Genomic DNA, 27,826 nt, shown 5'->3' on the forward strand with positions numbered 1-27,826 from the left:
TTTCACTTTGGTAACATTTAATGGACAAGGTCTTTATAAGCAGGCAAATCTATAAACTGAGATGTTTTTTCAGGTTTAGTTTTAAGTCCACCATTATTTCTCTAATGAATACTGCAGTTATATTAATAGGTTCTCTGTGTTAGAGCACCTAAAAGAAAGAGTATAAATGTAGACTTTATAACTTTTTTCAGATACATAAAAAAGCAGTTATAATCTCTGCCCTCTTTATAAATTAGTGACAAACCCATAATAACCTAATAAATTTATTATTTTAACAGATGCTAAATATAAATACTTTCTATATCCTATCTATACTCTTGGACTACTTAGAAGTCTTCTATGAATAAAAGCTATAACTGTCTCTCTTCAAGTTTATGTGTATCACATAAGCATTGATCAGTTTTGGGCAATTAATTCATAGCCATCTGTCTTTGCTGAGTGGTCTTCACAAATCGGAGCAGATTGATGATGGCAGCAGGTGTCACTCCAGGTATACGACTAGCAGCCCCAATCTAAGAATTAAAACCGTAAGAGGAACATAAGTGAGCTATGTCAAATCAAATCTATTTTGCTCTTTATAACAATCTGTATATAATAGTTTATAAAATATTCTCAAACTGTTATCTTAATGTATCTTCAAAATAATTATAAAGTAGATAAAGAGAATGTAAAAAAAAAGGTAGAGAATGTAATAATTAATACCTTATTTATAAATAAGGCTCAGAGAGGTTAAAGCAACTTGTTAAAGATCACATAACTAACAGATGATAGACTACCTATTTTTCTTTTCATCAAACTAATGTAACCTGCTCAGCAATGTCTTGGGCAGTGCTCTATAATCCCATGAATACTTCTGTGGTGTATTTTGTGTGTGTGTGTGTGTGTGTGGTGTATTTATACAGTGAAATGTATGAATATTCACTTTAAGTGGTATGAAGACTAAATAATTTTTTTTAAAGATTTTATTTTTTATTTATTCATGAGACACACACACACAGAGGCAGAGACATAGGCAGAGGGAGATGCAGGCTCCCCACAAGGAGCCCAATGTGGGACTCAATCCTGGACCCCAGGATCATGCCCTGAGCTGAAAGCAGATGCTCAACCACTGAGCTACCCAGGCATCTCAAGACTAAATAATCTTAGGTCAGGTCAGGTTTGCTACCAAAGGAGTCTGTAACAAACACTTGTCAGAGCTTTTTGTATTCTAGAATTGTAGCTATTGAGTACCTGAAACAGCTAGTATGACTGAAGAGTTGAATTCAGAGTTTTGTTTGATTTTAATTAATATAAATGGTCACATTTAGCTATCATATTGTGCAGTACAGCCTATGACTATCCATAAAAACATAAAATGAACAGCATATACAGAGTTATAAAATATAAGCCCTATAAGCTTAGTTTCCATGATGATTATCACTAAGAGCATCATGTTTATATTGATGGAATCACTTCTCCCTTTAAAAATAATTTTTTTGGGGATCCCTGGGTGGCTCAGCAGTTTAGAGCCTGCCTTCGGCCCAGGGCGTGATCCTGGAGTCCCACATTGGGTTCCTTGCATGGAGCCTGTTTCTCCCTCTGCCTGTGTCTCTGCCTCTCTCTCTCTCTCTGTGTCTCTCATGAATAAATAAATAAATAAAATCTTAAAAAAAAACCTTTCTTTTCAAAGTTTTTTTTTACAGGTTATTTTTTTGTTAAGTGCCTTTTACCGTATGAATCACCACTAAAAAAAAGCCACTGCTCATTAAACTATGATACACCATCCATTTTTAAGATACAACTCAGTTGCATAAATATTAAATGTGCATCTCAGAATCAATAAATATAGCCTATTAGTCTTTAAATATTTGTTATTAAAAGTCCAATACTATATATTATATAATAAAAATTTTAATTTGTTTACAGATACTTACAGACACACACACACACACACACACACACTTAGACTGAAGCATGGGGTTCAGGACCTTTTTTTGGTTCCCTTTTTCCTCCTAACAGCTTCTAAGCCAACACTATGGAACTCCTACGGAGGGATCCAAGCGGTGATTTTAAAACTACTCGCATGTATTAACCTAATGTGTTTTCTTTTTTATCATGTATTATACTGGTTTGTTTGCACTGATGGTTTAGCATATAGTAGGAACTAGAGAATAATTTTAATCAACTCAATTCTTCTAGTTATTTATTTAGACTAAGTTTTTTGGTCTCTCAAAACCATCTGTCATACAAAGAGATATAAGAAAATACAAGGTTAGATTTTTTATGATGAAACAAAACATTAATTATGTGATCACTATAAATCAAAGTTTAAAAAATTAAAGCACTGGCTCTTTATTTATAACCCGCTCCTTTCCACTGCCTGGTTTCTTACCGTTTCTGGGCGAATGAAATGCAGCTTCTCTCGAACTTCATAAGACAAAGACACATCTCTGAGGGTTAAATAATCTAGGTCTTTTGGCAGTTGGAGAGCTTCATCCTGCTGAACTTCCTTTATTTGTTGTTGCTGATGGAACAACACTGATTCATAAGTGGCTGGTGAACAGAATTAATTATGTTATGATACTCAGATGATATTAACAACTTGTGTTTTTATAGTTTTTACAATTTACAAAAACTTCTATATACGTTATCACTTTCAACACTTTTCCCAGCACCATGAAATAAGTGGGGTAAGTGTTCCCTTTTGTAGATGAGAAAATTGAGGCTAAATGAGGGCATATCTTGCACACCAACTGCAGCATTCCATCTGATAGTTTACTGCATGTCCTTTACATTTCAAAAATCTGGAAAATTGGGGTGCCTGGGTGGCTCAGCAGGTTAAGTGTCTCCCTTTGGCTCAGGTTCTGGGATGAAGCCCCAAATCAGACTCCCTGCTTGGTGGGGAGTCTGTTCTCTCTCTCCCCCTGCCGTTCTCCCTGCTTGTGTTCTCTTACTCTCCCTCTCTGTCAAGTAAATAAATAAAATCTTAAAAAAAAAAAAACCTGGGAAATTAAAGGGCTCCTTGCTGGCTCAGGCAGTAAAGCATGGGGCTCTTGATCTTAGGGTTGTAAGTTCAAGCCCCATGCTCATTGTAGAGATTAGTTAGAAATTTTAAAAATCTGGAAAATTAGAAGATACTGTTTTTCCTCTCAGTGTAAATTTTTCTCTCTCAGTGCTAACCCTCAATAGGCTGTGAGTTTGAATTTTAGGTCCTAAAGATAAGCTGTTTCTTTTTTTTTTTTTTTTTAAGATAAGCTGTTTCTTTAAGAAAATGGTTTTCAGAATCATGTCCATTATAAAGCTATAATTTTTTATTAAAAATGGAGTTTTTTAGATGTAACAATTTAAATATTTTAAGGTTTTATTCAAGTGAAGTTAGAAGGATAATTTAGCAATTATTTTGTATAGCATTCTCTTCTTAGAAAAATAAACTCAAAACCTGTTTTAAAATCTAAATTGAGGGGTGCCTGAGTGGCTTAATTGGTTAAGCATCTGCCTTCAGCTCAGGTTATGATCCCAGAGTCCTGGGATGGAGCCCCACATCGGGCTACCTGCTCAGCTGGGAGTCTGCTTCTCTTGCTGCCTGGCGCTCCACCTGCTTGTGCTCTGTATCTCTCTGTGTCAAATAAATAAATAAATAAAATATTTAAAAAATCAAATCAGATCAAGTCTAAATTGAGGTAGTCAATCTATCCTGTTTAAGAAAGCCAGTCTTCCCTAAAGGTTTTGGTAATATCTGCTTCAGTTACTTGACTAGCAGTTAGAAAATCTTGGCTCTGGGCCTGGCTCTACCCTCTGAGTATGGGCCCATCATTATCCTTCTGGGCCTTAGCTTCTTACCTTTTTCTTTCTTTCCTTCATTCCTTCTTTTCTCTCTCTTTCTTTTTTAAAGTAGGTTTCATGCCAGCATGCAGCCCAATGTGGGGCTTGAACTCACAACCCTGAGATCAAGATCTGAACTGAAATCAAGAGTCAGACACTTAACTGACTGAGCCACCCAGATGCCACATATCTAGAAATTGTAAGGGCTAACCCAGATGACTTATGATGGTCTTCATGGCAACAAAAGATAGTTGTTAAGTACACAGGCCTTGCTGTCAGACAAGCTAAGTTCAAATCCCAGCTCTGCCACCCACCAATTTTGTGATCTTGGGCAAGTTACCACTTAATGTAAAATTAAGACAATAAGGCTAAGACCCATTCTTCACAGGACAGTTCTAAATATCAAACAAAATACTGCATGTAAAGGGCTTAATACAAGTTGTAATATGACAAATTAGCACAAAAAACTGTAATATAATTGTATGACTCATAAATAGACCCTATAGAAGTTTATGGGATACAATGAGAGAGAATATATATGTTAAAGGTATATTTATTTAAACTTTCATATATATATATATAGATATAGATATGTGTGTGTGTGTGTGTGTGATATATATATATATATATATATATATATATATATATATATATAAATATATATCAAAACAGAGATAATACAAAGAAGAATCCGAAGTTGATTTCTGCCATCAAGAAACTTCCTCCCTGGTGGGCGTGGGAGGCATATAGTGATTTGACAGTCAATGATATATTTTAACCTAATGTTTCTTTTAAGCCATGGATATAAATTAGAGTCTATATATGCCAGAGTCTTTAAAAAAAAAAAAAAGGCAAAATAGTAGCTACTCTGTGGCTGAAGTTAGGGTTTTCTATGAACAAGTTAAATTATTCTGGATAATTCTAACACAAATCTGGTGATTTATGGATCACAGTAAAATTGCAAACCAAGTTTAAAATATAGAATTTAGGGGCACCTGGCTGGTTCAGTTGGAAGAACATGTGACTCGATCTCAGGGTTATGAGCTCAAGACCTAGAGTGGGGTGTAGAGATGACTTAAATAAACTTTATATATATATATATAAAATATAGAATTTAATCACCTGTTCTCAGGTGGTAATAGCCTGAATGTTCAATAAAGTAATTTTTACTCAATAGAGAAATCATGATGTTGAAATAAAAGGTCAACATTATTTCTTAGACATTAGTGTAAGTGTAGTGTCATTCAGAATAATGATTCTAGAGTTTTGGTGAGTTTCCCTTTGTTGCTGGACTTTTGGTAACTTGCATGGTGGGATGATAGGTAGCACTTGGGTCATCTGTATATACAGCCAAAGCATAGCAAAGCGGTAGATCTCTGTGGAGCTAAAAGAAACTGCCATTGCTAGAGGAAATGCAGCATTCTTACCACTTTGGCTGATCTCCAAGGAATTTAAAGTTCTTTCATATTTGAACAGTACATCATTATCCAACTTCTCCTACCCTTCTTTCCAGCTCTTTCTATTCCCCTTTTCTCCAAATAATCTGCCACCTCAGGAAAAAACAGTTATCAAGATGCAGAAGTCGATATTATTCTCAGTATTTTTATGTCTGAAATTTTTCATAATGAAAAACTTGAAAAAATACAGTACAACTACAAAGTCATCTGTAGCTTTAATGGTCAGTTCACTGTTGGAAAGTATGAGAGCATGATACATGTTATAATGTATAGGGGCAGGCTCTGATTTCTTTGCCTGATTCAAAATAAGTATTTGTTAGTAGAGTACTCCAGTATATTGTCAAAGCCAAAGACAGTATTATTTTTCTCATTGTTAGGACACCAGATGGGGAAGATGTAAAAGGAAGTTTAAGGAAAAAAAGTTTTGTTTTTGGCTTTTTTGGGTTATTTTTGGTAAACCTTATAGCATTTCCCAAATTTGAAATGTGCTCACAAACTACCCAGGGATCTTGTTAACCTTATAGCATTTCCCAAATTTGAAATGTGCTCACAAACTACCCAGGGATCTTGTTAAGAAAGATCCAAGTAAGCAGATGCTTACTCAGTCTGAGGTAGACTGTGAGATTCCATATTTCTAACAAGTTCCATGTGTTGCAATGCTGCTTGCCTGGGAACTCTACTGTGAGTAGCACAGAGCCTAAGACTATGCTGGTTCCATGGTAATGATGGCTCCTCTTAACATAGAGCTCTTTCTTTTTCTTTTTTTCATAGCGCTCTTTCTTAATGAATCTGCTGTCCATTCATAATTTGCACAAATGGAAAAGCGAACATATAGGCATGTTAAGTAAAAAATTATCTTCTACCTTCTATTTTCAGTCTTTCAGCTAGCTCTCTACTTTCAACATACTTCTTCAAGGGCTCTGGAACAGCCTTGGCTAACAACTTCATGTCAACTTCTTCATACTTCAGAACATCTAGAGCTCTGCAAATACACAAAAGTTTCATTAGCACAGAGGTCCAAAAAACAAAACGAAAGATAGGGGTCCATATGATATAAGCCCAATCAAAAATAAGATTCCTGGGGCACCTGGGTGGCTTAGTGGTTGTCTGCCTTTGGCTCAGGTCATGATCCTGGGGTCCTGGGATCAAGTCCCATATCGGGCTCCCTCTGGGGAGCCTGCCTCTCCCTCTTCCTATGTCTCTGCCTCTGTGTGTGTGTCTCTCATGAATAAATAAATAAAATCTTAAAAAAAAAAAAAAAGAACTTGATTCCTTGGAAATAATGCCAAATCTCAAAAAAATTTTTTTAAAGATTTATTTATTTATTTATGATAGGTATAGAGAGAAAGAGAGGCAGAGATTCAGGAGGAAGGAGAAGCAGGCTCCATGCCGGGAGCCTGACGCGGGACTCGATCCCGGGACTCCAGGATCGTGCCCTGGGCCAAAGGCAGGCGCCAAACCGCTGCGCCACCCAGGGATCCCCACCAAATCTCAGAATTAATACTAGTATCAAAAGATACTCCTAATTCTTTCCAAGCACAGTCAGCAAAGCAGTAGATATGCAACATAACAGAACCTCAATAAGACTAGCATGTAGCTCTCCCCATCTCCTTTATTGTGAGAAATAGGTTTTGGTAAAAGTTGCATTACTATAATCCTTTTTTCTTCCCTTTCTTGTAAGGATAAAATATCCTCTGATAACAAGGGTCTGATTGAATTCCCTGAGAATTTACATCTAAGTCATGGTAAGCCTTATGTCCTGTGAAGGAGTCATCCTCTTGCTTGCTCAAAACCAGCTGAAGATCTCTTTCTTGCTTTTGCAGAATTTCCCAAGTAAGAACAAGGGGCCCCTGTTAGTATGTTTTAAAGTCTCTTCAAAACAAACTGATGAAAATGATGGTCAAACGCTTTTCTAAAAAGTAAGGGATCCTAAGTATTCTTCTAGTTGGATATTTTCTAATTTAGTATTATCTCCATTTCAATTTTTACTGATTGGAAACTTTAGGCAGCTAATTCTCAGTTCTACTTCTACTACTCTGGTTAGGCTAAGGCTTCCTGGGCCAAAGCAAAGAGAGAGGAGAACAATCAATATATGCAGCTAATAGAGACAATTGCTGAAATTCTCAGGCAACTTACATGGCTCACCAAGAGAATATGCCTCAGTAAATTCTGACAGATCAGATGAGATTTGCAATAACTTGATTCACTGACATTTGTTAAGAAAGATCCAACAAGAGAGAGAAACTTCAGGTATATTTCATCTCCAGAAGTTCTAGTGCTCCTTTGGCCAGTTTAATCCTTTCATACTGATCTCAGATTCCTTCTTGATATCTGACACTCCCACCTTCTAGCCCTTCCCAAAGCTGAAGTGAACTTGACCAGTTGTTGCTCTGTTAATTATAACTGACTTCATTTACATTTGGCTTTTTTGGTTATAATTCATTTAAAAGGTTATTGGCAAGCTAACTAAAAGTGGTACATAAGGAGTTCCATTGTTGCCAAGACCTTTGTACAACTTAGTTGAACTATGGTACTTCCCTTGGCTCACCTCATTCTTGTGGTCCCAACTATGAAATATTCTGCAGTTTCCTTCTCATTTTGTTTGGTTCTCACGAGACTCACTGATCTGTACAATTTCCTCACATTTACTGCCTTACTTTACTAAATTTGATATTTTCTCTAATAGATTAACGTTTCTGATAAATTCTGTCCATCCCAAATCAAATTAATTATCAAGTCAACAGAAAGTCAGATCTGTCCATCCAGGAGTGCCAGGTCTTCCCAGGTCTCCCAACCACCTTCTTTACTGTTTATTACCATAGTCATGCATTATCACCCTTTGCAGATGATTGACTTATTTTTTCCTCAGACCACTGCTCTGAGAATGTACAGAAATTCTAGGCAGTTCTGCTGTGCTCCAAGAGACAAATTAGGTCAATTAATTACAGAGGCCTCATCTCATAAGCTACAGTGAAATCATATAACCCTAAGCTCTGAAAGGGAAATGGCTGGGTTGTCTTTTAAACTATAGAACTTACTGGAACCATCTAATGATTAACCCCCCCCCCCCCAAAAAAAAGCATTATCTTGGAATCTATGACTTCAAAGAAAAGTGCTTGACCATCCAACTTAAAATTAAAAAAATAATACTTTATTTATAAGCCTTGGAACTGTTCTTAGATCCAAACTTCAAGACTTGCTTTGAATTGAGCTTAAGCCTCAGAGTTCAGAGCTCAGGCACAGAGAGGACAAGTTAGTATACCTCAACAGAACATAAGAGACAATCTAACACATCAGTGTATTTCCCTCTAATCTGGACAGGAAATGTGTGCGCAGTTACTTGTATATCTCTTCTGTTAAAATGTCCGTTCAAAGTCTGGTTCAACTTGCGAGTGCTTAGCACAGACTTTGGCATGTACACTGTAAGTGCAATAAATGTATTTTGACCAATCTTCTACCTTTCTAGCTTTATATATCTAGGCATTGATAATGTGAGTTTATTTAGGGAGACTAAATGCTAGACTGTAAATATTCTGCTGAAATCAAATATGGTTTCTCCTGAAGAGAAAGATATTTGAATTATTAAAAAAAGCATTTGGCTAAATTGTTATTTTTTTAGTCACCTTAATAAAATGGCTACTCTTGTGATTTGGTAGAAAACCTGATAGCTTTTCATTTATATTTTTATTCATCAATTAACATTTTAGACTGTGTTAAAAACTTATCCTACTAGCAATGTTACCTCAATATACATCAGTCATATTTAATACAATACAAATTTTAGTTATAAGAATTTGAAATAGTAAAAAAAAAAAATTGAAATAGTACAATATTTGTCAAAACAAAGGATGACATTATAAATTCTTTGCACAAAGTCTGAAATAATCTGAACCTTCCTAAATTTAAACAAATACTGGAATACTGAGTGGATTACAAACGATGTTTATATTACTGTCATCTCCCAGTGCCACTTAGCTGGTAAACATATCCAGTGTCCTCATTTATCAATCGGGCTGTCAATCGTGTGAATAAGATTCCCTGGTTTGGGTGACTACAATGCAGGTTCTTTAACACTTACTTTTACTATAATTAAAAATCTGCTTAATGTCTTCTAACAGTAGTGTCAGTGTTTTGGGAAATTCCTGTGAAAATGAAAACTTGGGGGGTTGCCGGGGTCGCTCAGCAGTTGAGCATCTATGCCTTTGGCTCAGGGTGATCCTAGAGTCCCAGGATCGAGTCCCACATTGGGCTCCCTGCATGGAGCCTGCTTCTCCCTCTCCCTATATCTCTGCCTCTCTCTCTTTGTATCTCTCATGAATAAATAAAATAAGAAAAGATTAGTGATAATAAAAAGCAGCATTAAAATAGGTATGCCTTTAAGTCTATAAAATCCATCACAAGAAAAACAGGGTTAAAAAAAAGGAAAAATAAAACAGAAAAATATATTGGAGATATAGTTGCAAGATCAACACCACCATATTTGCTTCTAAGTTACAATAATTTTTTAAATTTAAAAAAATGTTTTTAAAGATTTTATTTATTTACACAGAGGCAGAGACATAGGCAGAGGCAGGCTCCCCCTTGGGGAGCCTGCTGGGGGACTCAGTCCCAGGACCTCAGGATCATGACCTGAACCAAAGGCAGATGCTCAGACACAGAGCTACCAGGGTGCCCCTAAGCTACAATGATTTTAGATTTATGCCTTCTGGGCACGTCTCGACCCAAATTAGTTTACATTTTTTAAATGGGGAAAAAATGAGTGCTGAAATATGCAGATTTTGAGCCATGCAAAGTCCTTAAGAATACATCTATGAAGCAAAAGCTCTATATTAATGTCCTTTAGATTCAGAGTCCATATAACCAGAATAATAAAAACAAGGACAAAAAATCTAACATATAGCAAGGAACTCTTCATGGAAGTCCATAAAATTTAACATAGTCTGCTTAACCAAAGAGGTTTTTGGGACACCTAGGTGGCTCAGTTGGTTGGGTGTCCCACTCTTTGTTTCAGCTCAGGTCATGATCTCAGGGTTGTTACACTGAGCCCTGCATTGGCTTCATGCTCAGCAGAGTCTGCTTGAGATTCTCTCCCTCTGCCCCTCATATGTGGGCACATTCTCTCTTTCTAAAATAATTAATTTTAAAAAAGAGGTTTCCAACTACTCCATACTTATAACAGAAGGCAGATTAACAGTATTTCTTCCTAAATCTTAGGAAAGCTAGAAGAACTCAATGGGAGCCACAGAAATATTATATAAAAGATAAAGATAATAATTTAGAATCATATGTATATTTAATACTGAATAAAGAAATGGGTTGTATCTAAAGGATTTTGAAAAGAAGCCAAAAGTAAGCTAAATTCATTTAAAATACGGAATCCAAAATATAAATTAAAAAAGGAATCCACAGGTAATGTCTCTCTGAAACAACCTCACTTTTTGTAAAAAGTGAGAAAAGTCTATATTAAAAGTGCATACCTGAGTGGCACACTTTTAACAATACTTATAGAAGCCTCTGGAATTAACTTTTTCCATTTAGAACTTGAAAACTCAATGGATTTTAGCACAGAAATGCCTTCTTCCAAAGAAGACTTCATCCAAGAAGCTCTTTCATATCGTTGTTGGGATACACATCCAACTTCCTTATACCCTAGAAGAGGGGAGGAAAAAGAATATAATGAGAGAGGTTTTATTTTTTTTTAATTAATTAATTTATTTTTTTATTTTTATTTATTTATGATAGTCAGAGAGAGAGAGAGAGAGAGAGAGAGAGAGAGAGAGGCAGAGACACAGGCAGAGGGAGAAGCAGGCTCCATGCACCGGGAGCCCGACGTGGGATTTGATCCCGGGTCTCCAGGATCGCGCCCTGGGCCAAAGGCAGGCGCCAAACTGCTGCGCCACTCAGGGATCCCCATGAGAGAGGTTTTAAAGAGAAAACCTGGTTGCAAGACTCAGTGAAGAATTACCTCGGAACGTGAGCCTGCTGTCGGCATTATCAGGGCGCAGAGACAAACGGAACTCTGCTCGGCTTGTAAACATGCGGTATGGTTCGTTGGTACCCAGTGTGGTGAGGTCATCAATCAAGACTCCTATGTAGCCTTCTGTTCGGCTGACAACAAAAGGAGGCTTGTGTTTGACCCGAAGACTTGCATTGATTCCAGCTATCACACCCTACAAGAGGACTGAAATGTTTAAAAGGCCATTATGAACAGAACAAAGAGCTACTCTAGTTAGAACACTACCTGGAAGAAACAGCATCAGGTAGTAAGAAAGCACACACTGCCCAGAAGAGTGAGAATAGACAGAAAATGTGGTACTTCTTCAAAAACAGAATATAGGTAATGTACCACTTTAGAAGGTTATGTTTCATTGTTTTCAAAAGTATTTAACGTTCCTGGTAAGCCTTAGGTGGGCTAATATATTTGTAAAAATCCACTCATAAAACCCTTCTAGCCTTTTCCCACTTTTAAGTAAAAATAACATAACTTCTCACTTAAGAGGAATATGATAATTTGCAACAAAGTAATGTTGAAAGAACTTAATTTTCTTTTTCAAAAAATCTCAGGGATGTCTGGCTGGTTCAGCCAGTAAAGCATGTGACTTGATATCAGGGTTGTTAAGTTTGAGCTCCAGGTTGGGTATAGAGATATTTGAAAATAAAATCTTTATGAAAGTATGTATTTATTTATTTTTATCTTCTTAAAGATTGTATTTATTCATGAGACACAGAGAGAGGGAGAGAGGCAGAGACACAGGCAAAGGGAGAAGCAGGCTCCATGCAGGGAGCCTGATAGGACTCGATCCCGGGTCTCCAGGATCACACCCTGGGCTGAAGGCAGCACTAAACCGCTGGGCCACCCAGGCTGCCCTATTTATTTATTTTTAAAGATTTATTTACTTATTCATGAGAGACAGAGAGAAAGAGAGAGAGACAGACATATAGGCAGGGGGAGAAGCAGGCTCCCCATAGGGAGCCCGATGCAGGCCTTGATCCCAGATCCCAGGATGCCCTGAGCCGAAGGCAGATGCTCAACCGCTGAGCCACCCAGGTGTCCCTAAAAATAAAATCTTTTTAAAAATTTCAAATGCAATAAATCTAATCAAATATGGTATCAGACCTAGGAGCTCAGAAGAGAGAATTAAAACCACAAGTGTTTGGCACAGCATAAGGTATACAGTCAATGATACTGTAACAGGGATATGACAGGACAGATGGTAGCTACACTTGTAGTGAACACAGCATAATGTATAAACTTGTCAAATCACTCAGTTGTATACCTGAAACTATTATAACATTGTGTGTCAACTGTACACAAAACAAAATATAACCACAACAAAACCCACAAGTTTTTAAAAATTCTATTGTATATAGTAGCCACCCATGAAACAGAAATAAGTCTTCTATTACAATTTATGAGTTGTATATCTAAGATCTATATAGGGGATCCCTGGGTGGCGCAGCGGTTTGGCGCCTGCCTTTGGCTCAGGGCGCGATCCTGGGGACCCGGGATCGAGTCCCATGTCGGGTTCCCAGTGCATGGAGCCTGCTTCTCCCTCTGCCTCTCTCTCACTGTGTGCCTATCATAAATTAAAAAAAAAAAAAAAAGATCTATATAGTTACCACAACAGAAATTAAGAGGGGGAACACCAGTGAAACAGTCTTTTTTTGTTTATAGTAACATTTGAACAACCTCTTACTTGAGCTGCAGCTTCCTCATAACCAGTAGTGCCATTTATCTGGCCAGCAAAGAAGAGCCGTTGCACCAAATGAGTCTCAAGAGAAGGAGTGATCTGACGGGGGTCTAAGTAATCATACTGAACACCATATCCTGACCAAAGAAGAAAAAATACAAAATAAGTAAAAACAGAGCTGGATTTGTCTCAAAGTAGAGATGCAAACATTATCATTAAATGCTCTTGAAAAACAGGGCCACCTGAGTGGCTCACTCGGTTAAGTGTCTGCCTTCAGCTCAGGTCAATGATCCCAGAGTCCTGGGATAGAGCCCCACATCATTGGGTACCCTGCTCAGCGGGGAGCCTGTTGCTTGCTCTCCCTCTGCCTGCTGCTCCCCCCTGCTTGTACGTACTCTCTCTCTGTCAAATAAGTAAATAAAATCTTTTAAAAAATGCTCTTGACAAAGAATATATTTAAATACATGGATGTTGGGCTTTGTCTTCTGAGGCTCTAAGGCAACTATGACTGTAGCTAAGACCTCCTCACTACCTGCTAAAGCAATGCTGAGCCCATATGGAGGGGCAGCTATGATTCTCTTTACCTGGTTGAATCATTTTAGCTTTCTCCAAGCCTTTGATGCATGTAATCATTTTCTCTTGTAATTCAGCTGGCAGTGTCACAGATAACCCTTGAGGGTAGATGAGCTCAGAATCCATTCCTTCAGGTTCCAACCAAACCTGATGTAGACGGTTTGGAAAACGCAAAACCTTTGATTCAATGGATGGACAGTATCTAGAATAGGACAATGAAATTTTAAAATTTAATGAAGCAAACAAAAGAGAGTTGACATCATTCTTTAATGTGATGTTTTGTCCTTACCGGGGTCCTCTTGTAGTTTCCTTAATATGACTATTAAGGTGAAGGTTCTCAAGGACAATCTCATCCACTCTAGGGTTCGTGTGAGTCAAGTAACACGGCAGCTGATCTTCTGGCTAAAATACAGGATTATTTATTTATTTATTTATTTTTAAATTTTTTAAAAATTTATTTATGATAGTCACACACAGAGAGAGAGAGAGGCAGAGACACAGGCAGAGGGAGAAGCAGGCTCCATGCACCAGGAGCCCGACGTGGGACTCGATCCCGGGTCTCCAGGATCGCGCCCTGGGCCAAAGGCAGGCGCCAAACCGCTGCACCACCCAGGGTTCCCAATACAGGATTATTTATAACAATATTTGCTTCTTTACTAGTTTATCTTTTACTCATATAAATTACACACATGACATACACGTACTTTACAAACATTAAACCCATGCATAATGCTGAGTACTAATGAAATATTCTTGCCAAAAGCAACCCAAAAGATGAACCTAAATTCAAACAAGCCTACCAGTTTGCAGAAAATATGGAAAATGGAAGAACATATTTAAGGCTACAGAAGGATAAAATCAGAGAAATCTAGACTGTGGGAAATTCTAGAGAACAAATTACTCAGTTTCTTCCACATATAAATGTCAAAAAAAAAAAAAAAAGGAGAGGAACTGTTATTATGAGGCAAGTCATCCAACTCAATGTGTAGTCCTTATTTGGTCCTCATTTTCTGGGTATGATCATGCTATTGTGGTTGGTTTTTACAAAGTTCTTATCTGTTAAGGACATATATCAAAGTATTTGTAAGTGAAATGATGTGATATTTGGGACTGTAGCTTAAAACTTCCCAAGAAAAAAGTGTTAAAGAAAAATGAAACAAGAATGGCAAAAAATGTTATTGAAGCTGGGTGAGACAGATTCGTTTTGCTATTTTTTTTCTACTGTCCATAAACTTGAAATTTTATAATAGGCAGTTTACAAATAAACACATTAAGAAAGTAGCATCACAATTTACATTTTACCAATGCAAACATATAACCTGTTCAAGATAGCAGAATATTTGGGGCCACTTATCAGGATAACACTCATCAGAAACTAGGACCATTGGTTATCAATCCTCAATTCTAAACATACAATATACCTTTTAAAAATAATTTTATAATTTTTATATAATTTTTTATAATTCCAAAGATAGGCAAAAGTATCCTGTATTCTTCAAAAATACCAGTATCACGAAAGATATCCATATCTGACTATGAACTATATTTATACCAGATAATAGCACTGTATCAATGTTAAATTCCCCAAATTTCATTATTGCAATGAGGTTATATAAGAGCATGTCTTTGTGCTTAGCTGAAATCCATGTTCAAATATTTAGAAATGAAGGGTCATGATCTCTGCAACTTACTCTCAAATATTCTGAAAAAAGAAAACAGTAAGAATGTCTATACTACTGTTTTATAGATTAAATATCATATAGCTATATATTTCTACATAGATAAATACAGTAAAATATTAACAATGGGTAAATTTCAATAGTTTATAGAAGTTTGTTTTATGGTCTTGCAATGTTTATGTAAGTCGCAAATTGTTTCAAAAAAGTTTAAAAGGGCAAAATTATTGAAGTAATGAAACTTAAGAACTTATGGGGAAACACCCAATTAGCTAAATTAGCTAATCCTTTTAAAAATCACTTTTTTGCACCCTAAGTAATAGTGATGTAAGGTGAATTGTGAAGGAAGGAAGGAAGGGAAGAAAAGAGAAAGAAGGGAAAAAAAGAAGGACAGAGGGGCTATATCCTGCTGTGAATAACCACTGTCAGCTATAAGGTTAGGTTTTCATAAATTATCTTACCTTAATCCACACTGTCTCACTGACAAAACTGAATGGTATGGATGGATTATCTGGTGTCTGTTTGTTTAGAATGCTAAAATTAACCGACTCTTTGGCAATTCGGGGTGGAGTCCCAGTCTTCAATCTTCCCACCACAAACCCCAACTTCTCCAGAGTCTGAGCCAACCCTACAGAAGGCTGATCCCCTAAACGTCCTGCTGGATGCATCTCTAATCCAATTACAATCACACCTCTCAGGAACGTCCCGGTAGTCAGAACCACACTCTCTGCATGTACTGTGCTTCCATCCGCTAAAGGATAAGAAAGAGCAAAAAATGTGTCCTGTTAACATGGATCAAATTGAAATGTTACTTTTTTACATTAGAACTATAGAGAAACTGTCTTTAGAAACTTGAGAAATAATTTTAAATGAGTAAGAAAGCTATATGTTATTAATACCAAGAATCCAAGACAGCTGTGAGAACATAGTAACATCTAAGAACTAATTCACATGTTCCTAAAGCCATGTCAGTACTGAAAAGTTAGTCTCAGTTAATTTTTAAAATTAATTTTAGACTCCTGGTTAAATATGAGAGACTACCTCACATGATTTCTTCTCCCTCCTGAAATAAAGGCACAAAAAAGGTATAAACCCAAAAGGACAAGTAATGGGAAAGAACTTGTCAAAAGATGAGAACTTTCAAAATATTTTCAGACAGAAAGAAGATGGAAGAATAACTGATTTCACAGATGGGAAAAGGATATAACTCAACAATCTGAGGAAAACATACTAATAAGAATGAAATCTCTCTCTCTCTGTCATGAATAAATTAATAAAATCTTAAAAACAAAGAGGGGTGGCCAGCCTTGGTGGCCCAGCGGTTTGGTGCTGCGTCAGCCCGGGGAGTGATCCTGGAGACCTGGGCTGGAGTCCCACGTCAGGGTCCCTGCACGGAGCCTGCTACTCCCTCTGCCTGTCTCCCTCTCTGTCATTAATAAATAAAATCTTTTAAAAAAAAATGAATGAAATAATTTGCCCTGCACAGCTCACAAACTGGAGAACCAAGAATGAGAACTGAGGGATGTAATAATGAAGGCTAGAACTGAAATGAGAGAAATGGTTAAATCTATATATAAAGGTTTTGTGTGGAGAAAGACATAGACATGGCCAACAAGTGCATGAGAAAATGCTTCACATGACTTGCCATCAGGGAAATATAAATCAAAACCACAATGAGATACCACCTCACCCCAGTGAGAATGGGGAAAATTAACAAGACAGGAAACAACAAATGTTGGAGAGGATGTGGAGAAAGGGGAACCCTCTTGCACTGTTGGTGGGAATGTGAACTGTTGCAGCCATTCTGGAAAACTGTGTGGAGGTTCCTCAAAGAGTTAAAAATAGAACTGCCCTACAACCCAGCAATTGCACTGCTGGGGATTTACCCCAAAGATACAGATGTAGTGAAACGGCAGGACACCCGCACCCCAATGTTTATAGCAGCAATGGCCACAATATCCAAACTGTGGAAGGAGCCTCGGTGTCCATCGAAAGACGAATGGATAAAGAAGCTGTGGTCTATGTATACAATGAAATATTACTCAGCCATTAGAAACGACAAACACCCACCATTTGCTTTGATGTGGATGGAACTGGAGGGTATTATGCTGAGTGAAGTAAGTCAATCGGAGAAGGACAAACATTATATGGTCTCATTTATTAGGGGAATATAAAAAATAGTGAAAGGGAATAAATAAAGGGAATAAATATATATATATCCATACGCACTGAGATACACACACACACACACACACAGATGGAGACTACACAAGAAACTAGAAGTGCTCCTGAGGGAAAAAACTGGTTGGCTGGGGAACAAGATGAAAAGGAGAGAAAATAAGTGGGAAATATCAGTGAGGATGACAGAACATGAGAGACTCCTAACTCTGGGAAACGAGCATGGGGTAGTAGAAAAGGAGGTGGGCGGGGGATTGAGGTGACTGGGTGACGGGCACTGAGGGGGGCACTTGACGGGATGTTGGCAAATCGAATTCAAGAAAAAAATAAATACAAAAAATTAAAAAAAAAAAAAAAGGTTTTGTGTGTAGACAGCCCTTTATAGGAAAATGTTAGATTTATTCTTTGGATAAGAGGGGGATTTACCAGTTAGTCAGACAGAGTTTCAGTTTAGGATGATGAAGTAGTTGTAGAAATGGGTTGTGATAACAGCTGCATAATATTGTGAGTGTACTTACTAATACTGAATTGTACACTTAAAAATAGCAAAAAAAGGGATCCCTGGGTGGCGCAGCGGTTTGGCGCCTGCCTTTGGCCCAGGGCGCGATCCTGGAGACCCGGGATGGAATCCCATGTCAGGCTCCTGGTGCATGGAGCCTGCTTCTCCCTCTGCCTGTATCTCTGCCTCTCTCTCTCTCTCTGTGACTATCATAAATAAATAAAAATTAAAAAAAAAAATTTAAAAAAAAATAGCAAAAAAAGTTAATTTTATGTTATGTACATTTTACCATAATAAAAAATTGTATTCTTGTGCCTATAAAATATAGAAAAGGTCTAAAATAGCATTTAAAGTTACCAAATTAAGTAACAAGTATAAACAAGCTAAACGTATAAAGGTCTGCACTAATAAAAACAATAATCATTAAATCTGGAGAAGAAAGGAAGAAGGGGAGAGAAAAGGAAATGAAAATAAAACTAATAACTATTCCGAGAGGAAAGTCAGTAAGCACTGACAGAAGAAAGAGAAGCTTAAGCATATTATATGAAATCATAGTTACTAAAATAATCACTAGAACAAAAACACAATCCTTTTTAAAAAAGAAATAGCTCCCAAAAGCAAAGACACAGATTAAGTGGTTAAAAAAAACAAAGTACAGAACAGTGTGGATAAGATACTATTGCTATCTGATAAAATACATACATATTGGGATGCCCGGGTGGCTCAGTGGTTGAGTGTCTGCCTTCGGCTCAGGGCGTGATCCCAGAGTCCGGGGATCCAGGCCTGCATCAGGCTCCCTACATGGAGCCTGCTTCTCCCTCTGCCTATGTTTCTGCATCTCTCCGCGTCCCCCTCCCGCCCCCGCTCTCTGTCTCTCATGAATAGGTAAATAAAATCTTAAAAAAAAAAAAATATATATATATCCATACGCACTGAGATACACACACACACACACACACACACACACACACACACACAGATGGAGACTACACAAGAAACTAGAAGTGCTCCTGAGGGAAAAAACTGGTTGGCTGGGGAACAAGATGAAAAAGAGACCATCTGCTTCTCTCTCTGCCTGTGTCTCTGCCTCTCTCTCTCTCGCTCTCTCTGTGACTATCATAAATAAATAAAAAATTAAAAAAAAAATAAAAAGAGACCATCTTTTCACTCTACATTCTTTTGTCCCCTTTAGTAACTGTTTACTATGTATATATATTCCCCACTTAAAAAAATTAATAAATCTATAATAAAAATTACTCTTAAAACAAGGGAATTAAGTCAAGATCTGTACTTTAAGCGATGACATTCTCTAGACACTTGAGGAAGGCCATGTACATGAAAGTAAGCAGCCAAAGAAACAGAATAAAGGGGATCCCTGGGTGGCGCAGCGGTTTGGCGCCTGCCTTTGGCCCAGGGCACGATCCTGGAGACCCGGGATCGAATCCCACATCGGGCTCCCGGTGCATGGAGCCTGCTTTCCCTCTGCCTATGTCTCTGCCTCTCTCTCTGTCTGTGACTATCATAAATAAATAGAAATTTATAAAAAAAAAAAAAAAAAGAAAGAAACAGAATAAAGAATCTGAAGAAAACAACAGAGATCAAAGGAAACTTCAAAAATTAATATAATCCTTATATGGATTAAACAAGATATTAAATTCAGAAACCAAAACAAGATGCTAAAACACAATCAGAAAAAAGGACACCATTTATAAATGAAAATATGATAAAATTTAAAAATTCATTACAAGGATTTAGACAATAAATTTAAGGAAGTTTTCAAAGAAAGTATGTCAAAATGACAAAAAATAAAACTAGAAGCATCCCAGAAGACCAATTCAGAAAGGGATAGGAGTTATAAGAAACAAGCATGGAAAAATAATAGAAGAAAACATACAGATCAAGGACAGATTTCCAGATTAAAAGGGAACACTCAGTATCTCACCATAATGAATGAACAAAGAGCAGACTAAGGGACACTACTTTAAAATTTCAGAACACCAAAGACAAATACAAGATCCCAGAAACTTGGGGATCCCTGGGTGGCTCAGCAGTTTAGTGCCTGCCTTTGGCCTGGGGCGTGATCCTGGAATCCTGGGATGGAGTCCCATGTTGGGCTCCCCACAGGGAGCCTGGTTCTCCCTCTGCCTGTATTTCTGCCTCTCTCTCTCTCTCTCTGTGTCTCTCATGAATAAATAAATAAAATCTTAAAAAAAAAAAAAAACAAATCCCAGAAACTTTTAGAAAGGAAAAAAACCTTCCATATACAAAAAAATATAAATATGTATTATGCTTTTTTCTTATTATTGTTTTTATTTTTATTTATTTTTAAAGATTTTATTTATTTATTCATGAGAGACACAGGCAGAGGGAGAAGCAGGTTCCATGCAGGGAGCCGGACATGGGACTTGATCCTGGGTCTCCAGGATCGCACCCTGGGCTGAAGGCGGCTAAACTGCTGAGCCACCCGGGCTGCCCTTCTTTTTTAGTAGGCTCCACACCCAGCAAAGAGTCCAATGTGGGGCTTGAACTCACAACACTGAAATCAAGATCTAAGCTAAGATCAAGAGTCAGACACTTACCTGAGAGCCACCCAGGCACCCCAAGTTTTTTTTTAGATTTTCATTATTTTTTCTTCTAGGCCATACTGATTTTTAAAAAATTTTTATTTAAATTTTAGTTAACATACAGTGCAATATTGGTTTCAGAAGTACAATTCACTAATATATCACTTGCATACAACACCCCCCAGTGCTCATTACAAGTGCCCTCTCACAGAAAGAGAGAGAGAGGCAAACATTAACCCAAGCAAAGAGGTATATGAAAGCAAACAAACATAACACACTTACTCGGATCTGTTCATTACTACAGATCCAAGTAGTGAACAATATTCCAACATAATAATATAAATACTATCACCAAAATTTATAACATTATTATATTAGAAGGATAAGGGGAAGAAAGTAGTGGATTAAAGAGAGCTACTATAAGTTAATAGATAACATCTAATACTGATAATTTAGGGAGTACAAAAAAAAGCATATTATTTAGAAATTTATTACTGCAGACCTTTATACGTTTAGCTTGCTTATACTTCTGTTAATTTGGTAACTTTATTTTTATTTATTTATTTTTTTAATTTGGTAACTTTAAATGCTATTTTAGACCTTTTCTATATTTTATAGGTACAATAATATAATGTTTTATTGTGGTAAAATATACATAACATAAAATTAACTTTTTTTGGCCATTTTTTAGGTGTACAATTCAGTATCATTACGTATATTCACAATATTGTGCAGCTGTTACCACAACCCATTTCTAGAACTACTTTTATCATCCTAAACTGAAAGTCAGAAATATGTAAGTACATATCAGAAGTGAAACTGAAGTGGTTAGGTCCGTAAAGACAGATAATTGTTTTTTCATATGAACTTTATTTATTTATTTATTTTTAAAAGATTTTAGTTATTTTATTCATAAGAGACACAGGCAGAAGGAAGAGAAACAGGCTCTTTGTAGGAGCCCAATGTGGGACTCGATCCTGGAACTCCGGGATCATGCCCTTAAGCCAAAGGCAGACAGACGCCCAACCACTGAACCACGCAGGCATCCCTCATATGAACTTTTCAATTCTATTTAATTTTTGTAAATATTATGTGCATTTTTTTTTTTTTTAGATTTTATTTATTTATTTGAGAGAGAGCATGAGAGAGCACAAGCAGGAGAGAGGGAAAACTCCCACTGAGCAGGATTCCAGGACCCTGGGATCATGAACTCAGTCAAAGGCAGCCACTTAACCGAATGAGCCACCCAGGTGCCCCTGCAGGTATTATTTTGATTCAAAAATTAATTCATGGGGCAACTGGTGGCTCAGCTGGTTAAGCATCTGACTCTTGATTCCAGCTCAGGTCATGATCTCAGAGTTGTAAGATTGGGCTCTGTACTGGGTGTAGAACCTGCTTAAGATTCTCTTTCTTCCTCTCCCTCTGCCCTTCTTCCTGCTCTAAAAAAATTAATTTTTAACTCTTAAAAAAAATATATATATATATTTATATAAAACATTGTAAAATACAAATTAAAAAACTTAAAAGTCAGGAGAAGGAAAAATAAAAATTACAACAGAAGGACCAGGAGAAAAACACATTTATGTAGGCTATAAAGTATTACACTAAGATAGTATAAATGAGCCTAGAATTTGACTGTTTTTTTTTTTAAGATTAAAGATTTTATTTATTTATTCATGAGAGACACAGAGAGAGAGAGAGGCAGAGACACAGGCAGAGAGAGAAGCAGGCTCCATGCAGGGAGCCTGATGTGGGACTTGATCCTGGGACTCCAAGATCATGCCCTGGGGAGAAGGCAGGCGCTAAACTGCCAAGTCACCCAGGGGTCCCCTTGATTGAACTTCATGACACTCAAGATGAAAGGAAGAATATGATTTTTTAATGTAGTCTTCCTCTTCTATGAAGAGACAGCACAACAATTTCCTAAAATAAGCAAAACATCTTCACGTTCTGTCTAAAATTAATTTTTCACAGAGTCTGACACTGTTATTATATCTATAATAAGTACATAATAAGTACACACCTAAAACCACACCACTGACACGACATTTCCCAGTATGCTCAGGCTCTGGTTCTGTAAGAATAAGATCTTCTACAGCTCCCTCCTGAACAGTAAGCAGCGGTGTATTTAGAATTTCTTTCTGTCAAAAGAGAACACAAGTTGAAACATAACATTAAAATAATCACTACAGTCTCTCCTGTTTTCATGTCCCATCCTTACCTGCATGTTCCGCTTATAGAGTTTCCTATCAATTTGAGCTCTCAGACCCCAAACAGCTGGTCCCTTACGCCGGTTTAATACTTTGTAATGTACACCAGACTGGTCACAGATTCGAGAACACAGGCCATCCAAGGCATCAACTTCCCTCATTAAATGTCCCTTGCCAATGCCACCAAAGGAAGGATTACAGGACATCTGACCTAAACAGAAAAGACATCAAATGAATACATGAGCACCCTGCACATAGTGAGTGTTTAATAGGGAAATGTCTGTACAACGGACTAGAATCATCTCATACAATAAAAAAACTTGAAACAAATTCTAGAGAGAAAATTAGAAAATCTCAACGAGATACAGGAGTCACTCAGGGCATCCTGGAAAACAAACCACTGACTGTAGTTTCTTTTGAATCTTTTCCTTGATGCATATTTTTACTGGTTCATTAGGTTGTCTTTTCCTTTAATATGTGATTTTGAAATTCTTACTTTATGAAACCTTCCAAAATCAAGATACTTTTAAGAAGTCCAATTTGCATTCCTAGTTTCTAATTCAACATATTATTTCACATACAAATGTTAAGCTATTTCTTCTTTAATGATTTGAGAGATAGAGAGGACATGTGAGCAGGGGGAAGGCCAGAGGAAGAGAATCTTCAAGCAGATTCCTCATTGAGCATGGAACCCCACGTGGGGCTTGATCCCATGACCCAATATATCATGACCTGAGCTGAAACCAAGAGTCAGACACTTAACTGACTGAGCCATTCAGGGGCCTAATTTTAAGCTATTTTATTAAAGAATAAGAGAGAATAGTATAATGAATTCCCAGTTATAGACTCGGGTCCAATCTTACATCTTTTATAGCTCTACATGCTTCCCTCTCTTTCAGACATTGTATCAACCAGGCCTTTTTTGTTTAGGAGAAAAAAAAAACCCACCACAATAACTTAATCACACTTGAAATATCTGAATTGTTACTGAGTAAGCAATCAAAATGGAAAAACTAGAAATGTGAAATACATCACCAAGTATAATTTTTTCTATTATTCTGTATCACTCTTAAGTAATCCTTTTCCAGCCTTTAGAGAAGATAGATTTTAGATACTTAAAAAAAAAAAAAAAAGGTCTTATTTATTCATGAGAGACACAGAGAGAGAGGTAGAGACACAGGTAGAGGCAGAAGCAGACTCCTTGCAGGGACCTGATGCAGGACTCAATCCCAGGACCCCAGGATCATGACCTGAGCCAAACACAGATACTCAACCGCTGAGCCACCCAAGTGCCCCTCAGATACTTTTAGTTTAGAGCTCATAACTCAGTGATTTGCTGGTCACATTTTGTTTGGTATACATGAAGCTTTTGTTAAAAACAAACAAAACAATGAATGAGAATATACTTTCCAGCTCACCAATGTTCCCATTATTCCATGTTGTTTTACATCCACCTAGCTTTACACGTTTAAATTGTGTCTAACTTCTAGAGTATCTAAAGTTTCAATCCCTGTCTTAAAATATTGATACTCATAAAAATGACTGAGTTTTTTAAAAGATTTATTTATTTGAAAGAGAGAGAGAGGAGGCGGCAGAGGGGCAGGGACAGGGACAATGCCTGGAGGCCAAGGCGGGGGTATGGGCTCAACCTCACCACCAGGAGACTGTGATGTGAGCCAAAACCACAAGTTAGATGCCAACCAAGCCACCCAGGTGCCCCAAAATGACTTAGTTTTTAACTCCCATTATAAATCAGTTAATGTTTCAAAAATCTCTAATCCCACTAATTCCTGACATTTTTCTCAAACTTTCATTCCCAGAGATGAGTCTCTTTATACATTGGTGAGGGGAAAAAAAACAAATACTGCAATTCTACCACTTCCTTATATCTCTAAACAATTTTTAGGCCCTTTATTGAATTACTGTATATTATATACATATCTTAAAACTTACATTTGTGAAAGTCACATGCAAAGAAATCCTTGTTTTTTTAAATTGCTGAAAACCTTTTCTCAAGGAGATATATTTATCAATGTTGAGCCCTTCTCCTTATGGACATAAAAGTTGAACATGCCACTTTTCTTTTGCTTAGCCCTCAAGATCGTTCTCTACATAGAATTCCAAGAAACTAGCATTCATTTCCAATCATTTGGAGTTGGAATAAGAAAGTCATCTGTATTCTTAGGTAGACTACTAACGTCCCAAGTGTGGTACCAGTACTCGGGGCTGGTAATGGTAATAAAAATGTATAAATCCATCCATTTTTCCTTCTACTGAAGAATTTAGGTTGCCTATGTACCATAGAAAAGCTTATGGTAAAACAACAGTTTAACAGCTGACCACTTAACAGATCAGGCACTGTTTAAGATGATTTGCATATTTTCCGGCTTAAACTTTACAGCAAACTGAAGTTAGTATTGTTACTTCTATTTTATAGAGAAAGAAACTAGGGGTTAAAGAAATTGTCCCTTGTCCAAAGTCACACAGCTAGAACTCAGTGAAGCCTGGATTAAAATTCAGAATGTCGGGATCCCTGGGTGGCGCAGCGGTTTAGCGCCTGCCTTTGGCCCAGGGCGCGATCCTGGAGACCTGGGATCGAATCCCACATCGGGCTCCCGGTGCATGGAGCCTGCTTCTCCCTCCGCCTGTGTCTCTGCCTCTCTCTCTCTCTCTCTGTGACTATCATAAATAATAAAATAATAATAAAAAAAAATAAAATTCAGAATGTCTAACTATCTCTTCAATGATGAGCATTCTTCATAAAGTGCATAGGTAATGTGACACAGAATAAACAGGCACACAGGGCTTTTCTCTTTCATTGTGAAATGCAAAAGTAGTTGGCCAAAAAATATTATTTTCCAGGTTAGTAGAAAAAAAGCCTGGGGCACCTAGGTGGCTCAGTCTGTTAAGCATCTGCTTTCGGCTCAGGTCATGATCCCAGGGTCCTGGGATCAAGCCCCACATCAGACTCCTGGCTTAGAGGGGAGTCTGCTTCTCTCTCTCTCCTCCTTCTCTCTGCTTGCGATCTCTATCTCTCTCTCAAATAGATAAATGAAATCTTAAAAAAAGGAGAAAAGACTTTCTGCCTCTAACTTTATTATTGGCAGATGATAATGACTAAATCACAAAACAATTCTTGCCTTTTGCATTCTTAGGTCAGTTGAACTTTCTCAGTCAAAGCTATCTTTCTGAGGCCAAGAAGAAATATTTAAGATACTTCCCTATATTAAATTACCTTCCAAATGAGATTTTGATTTAAAAACAAAATTGTCCGGTTGCCTGGGTGGCTCAGCAGTTGAGCGTCTGCCTTCCGCCTAGGGCATCATCCTAGAGCTCTGGATCGAGTCCCAGGTGGGCTCCCTGTGAGGAGCCTGCTTCTCCCTCTCTGTCTCTGCCTTCTCTCTGTGTCTCTCATGAATAAATAAAATCTTTAAAAAAAATTGTCATCCACTAAGTTCATCTATAAGAGTTACTGTCTCTGAAATGCATTTATTTAAAAACAGATTGTATTGCGTTGGTAGAATAATATGAATATGGGTTTTGATAAGAATCTCTTTATCCCTTACAGACCTACATTACTTATATTTAATAATCGTCTTAGTTCAATATTTTTTTCATTAGGTTTTTAAATTATTATTGAAAGGTAGTATCCACTCTATTTTTTTAAGTGTAAATAACGCTGAAATGTAAAATAAACAAACTGTAATCTTTTGGGTAATCACATCACTCCCCTCTAAAAGAATCACGGTTAACAATATATATCTCTCTACAGTTATGATTTGAATGGTAATTTTTAAAAAGTACTTGAGTATCAAATATGTGATTTAGTCACAATTTTTGCAAAACAGTTAATATTTCTACTGTCGATGGTTAAGCGAAATGCAGGAGGAAATAAACAGGCGTGCATGATTTACAAAGATGATGTTTTAGCTAGCATCTATTATGGTGCCAGAGAGAGATCTTGCTTTAAATTATAGGTGTCCGGGGATCCCTGAGTGGCGCAGCGGTTTGGCGCCTGCCTTTGGCCCAGGGCGCGATCCTGGAGACCCGGGATCGAATCCCACCCACATCGGGCTCCCGGTGCATGGAGCCTGCTTCTCCCTCTGCCTGTGTCTCTGCCTCTCTTTCTCTCTCACTGTGTGCCTATCATAAATAAATAAAATTAGAAAAAATTATAGCTGCCCACTCATTGCCTATTAAGTGCGGAACAAAGCACTGTCAGTTCCTGAGCATAAAAACCAGGAAATAAACACCTGTATTGATATAGAATGCAATAAAAGGTAGCACTGTTCTTCAAAAGAGCTTCACAAAATCTCGAGAGAACACAGCACTCTTTTAACAAATAATTCGTAACAGTTGTTAATTCACTCTTTTTCCCCAAAGCAACCAACTAGTAAAGCATAAATGACAACGAATAAGAAGCTATCAGCTTGTATTCTTAGCTTCTTCCTTTCCCAAGGCACGGCCCCTAACTTCCCCAACTAATTACTTCTGTCAGCAGCAGCACAACCCACGGTCCACCGAATTGCCTAAACCGGGCAGTCCCACATGATCTGTGAAACTCAAATAAGGACAAAACCACAGACACTAAGATTCTCACTAGCCTCGGGGGAGGGGAAAGGCTGCCCGCCCCAGGTACTGGGAAGCGGTGAAGGGGCATATTGGCAGCTTGCGTCCTACGCCAAGCCCCAAGCTGCCCACACTCCTCACCGATCGTGTCCACGCGGTGGGTGAGTAGCAGGGTCCGGGAGCCGCACCGAGCAGCAGCGGCGGCTGCCTCGGTCCCGGCATGGCCTCCGCCAATGACTACCACGTCAAACTTCGGAGCCGAGGGCGCCGCGCCGTCACCGATGAACCGGGCCAACGGAGGGTGTTTTTTGGTGAGGGAAGCCACGACCCAGAGACCACAACCTCGGACGGAAAACATGGCTGGAGAAAGGCAGAGTCTGACTCTGCATCTGACACGAGATGGGCGCAAAAACTTAGGGTACGAGGGAAAGGCTCCAGGACACAGCCATCTTTGCTCTGACGTCACAGCGTAGCGGTCTACGTCTAGCGTCAGCGCTGATTGGGGCTTTGGCGGGAATTTACTGGAGAAGCGGGACTCCCAACTTTGCTGGTGGCCAAGCTGGTGTGAACCTTGTTTCAAGGTCTTGGTGGAGGCTTTTGATTTCTTA

General features: G+C 37.8%; 1 protein-coding gene across 1 annotated transcript; it reads right to left on the reverse strand.

Moving 5' to 3' along the window:
• MTO1 (mitochondrial tRNA translation optimization 1) lies at positions 1–27,693 on the reverse strand. The gene is made up of 12 exons (XM_041769999.1): positions 27,360–27,693; positions 22,661–22,860; positions 22,463–22,580; positions 15,660–15,949; positions 13,812–13,924; positions 13,534–13,724; positions 12,956–13,086; positions 11,224–11,428; positions 10,736–10,907; positions 6,122–6,240; positions 2,372–2,532; positions 1–512 (listed from the first exon to the last, which is right to left on the reverse strand). Exons 1-12 carry the CDS (start codon positions 27,574–27,576, stop codon positions 411–413), a joined length of 2,019 nt encoding a protein of 672 aa, XP_041625933.1. The 5' UTR covers positions 27,577–27,693; the 3' UTR covers positions 1–410.
• Between the last annotated feature and the right edge of the window lie 133 nt (positions 27,694–27,826).

The sequence above is a fragment of the Vulpes lagopus genome, chromosome 1, assembly GCF_018345385.1.
Source record: "Vulpes lagopus strain Blue_001 chromosome 1, ASM1834538v1, whole genome shotgun sequence".
Classification (NCBI taxonomy): domain Eukaryota; kingdom Metazoa; phylum Chordata; class Mammalia; order Carnivora; family Canidae; genus Vulpes; species Vulpes lagopus.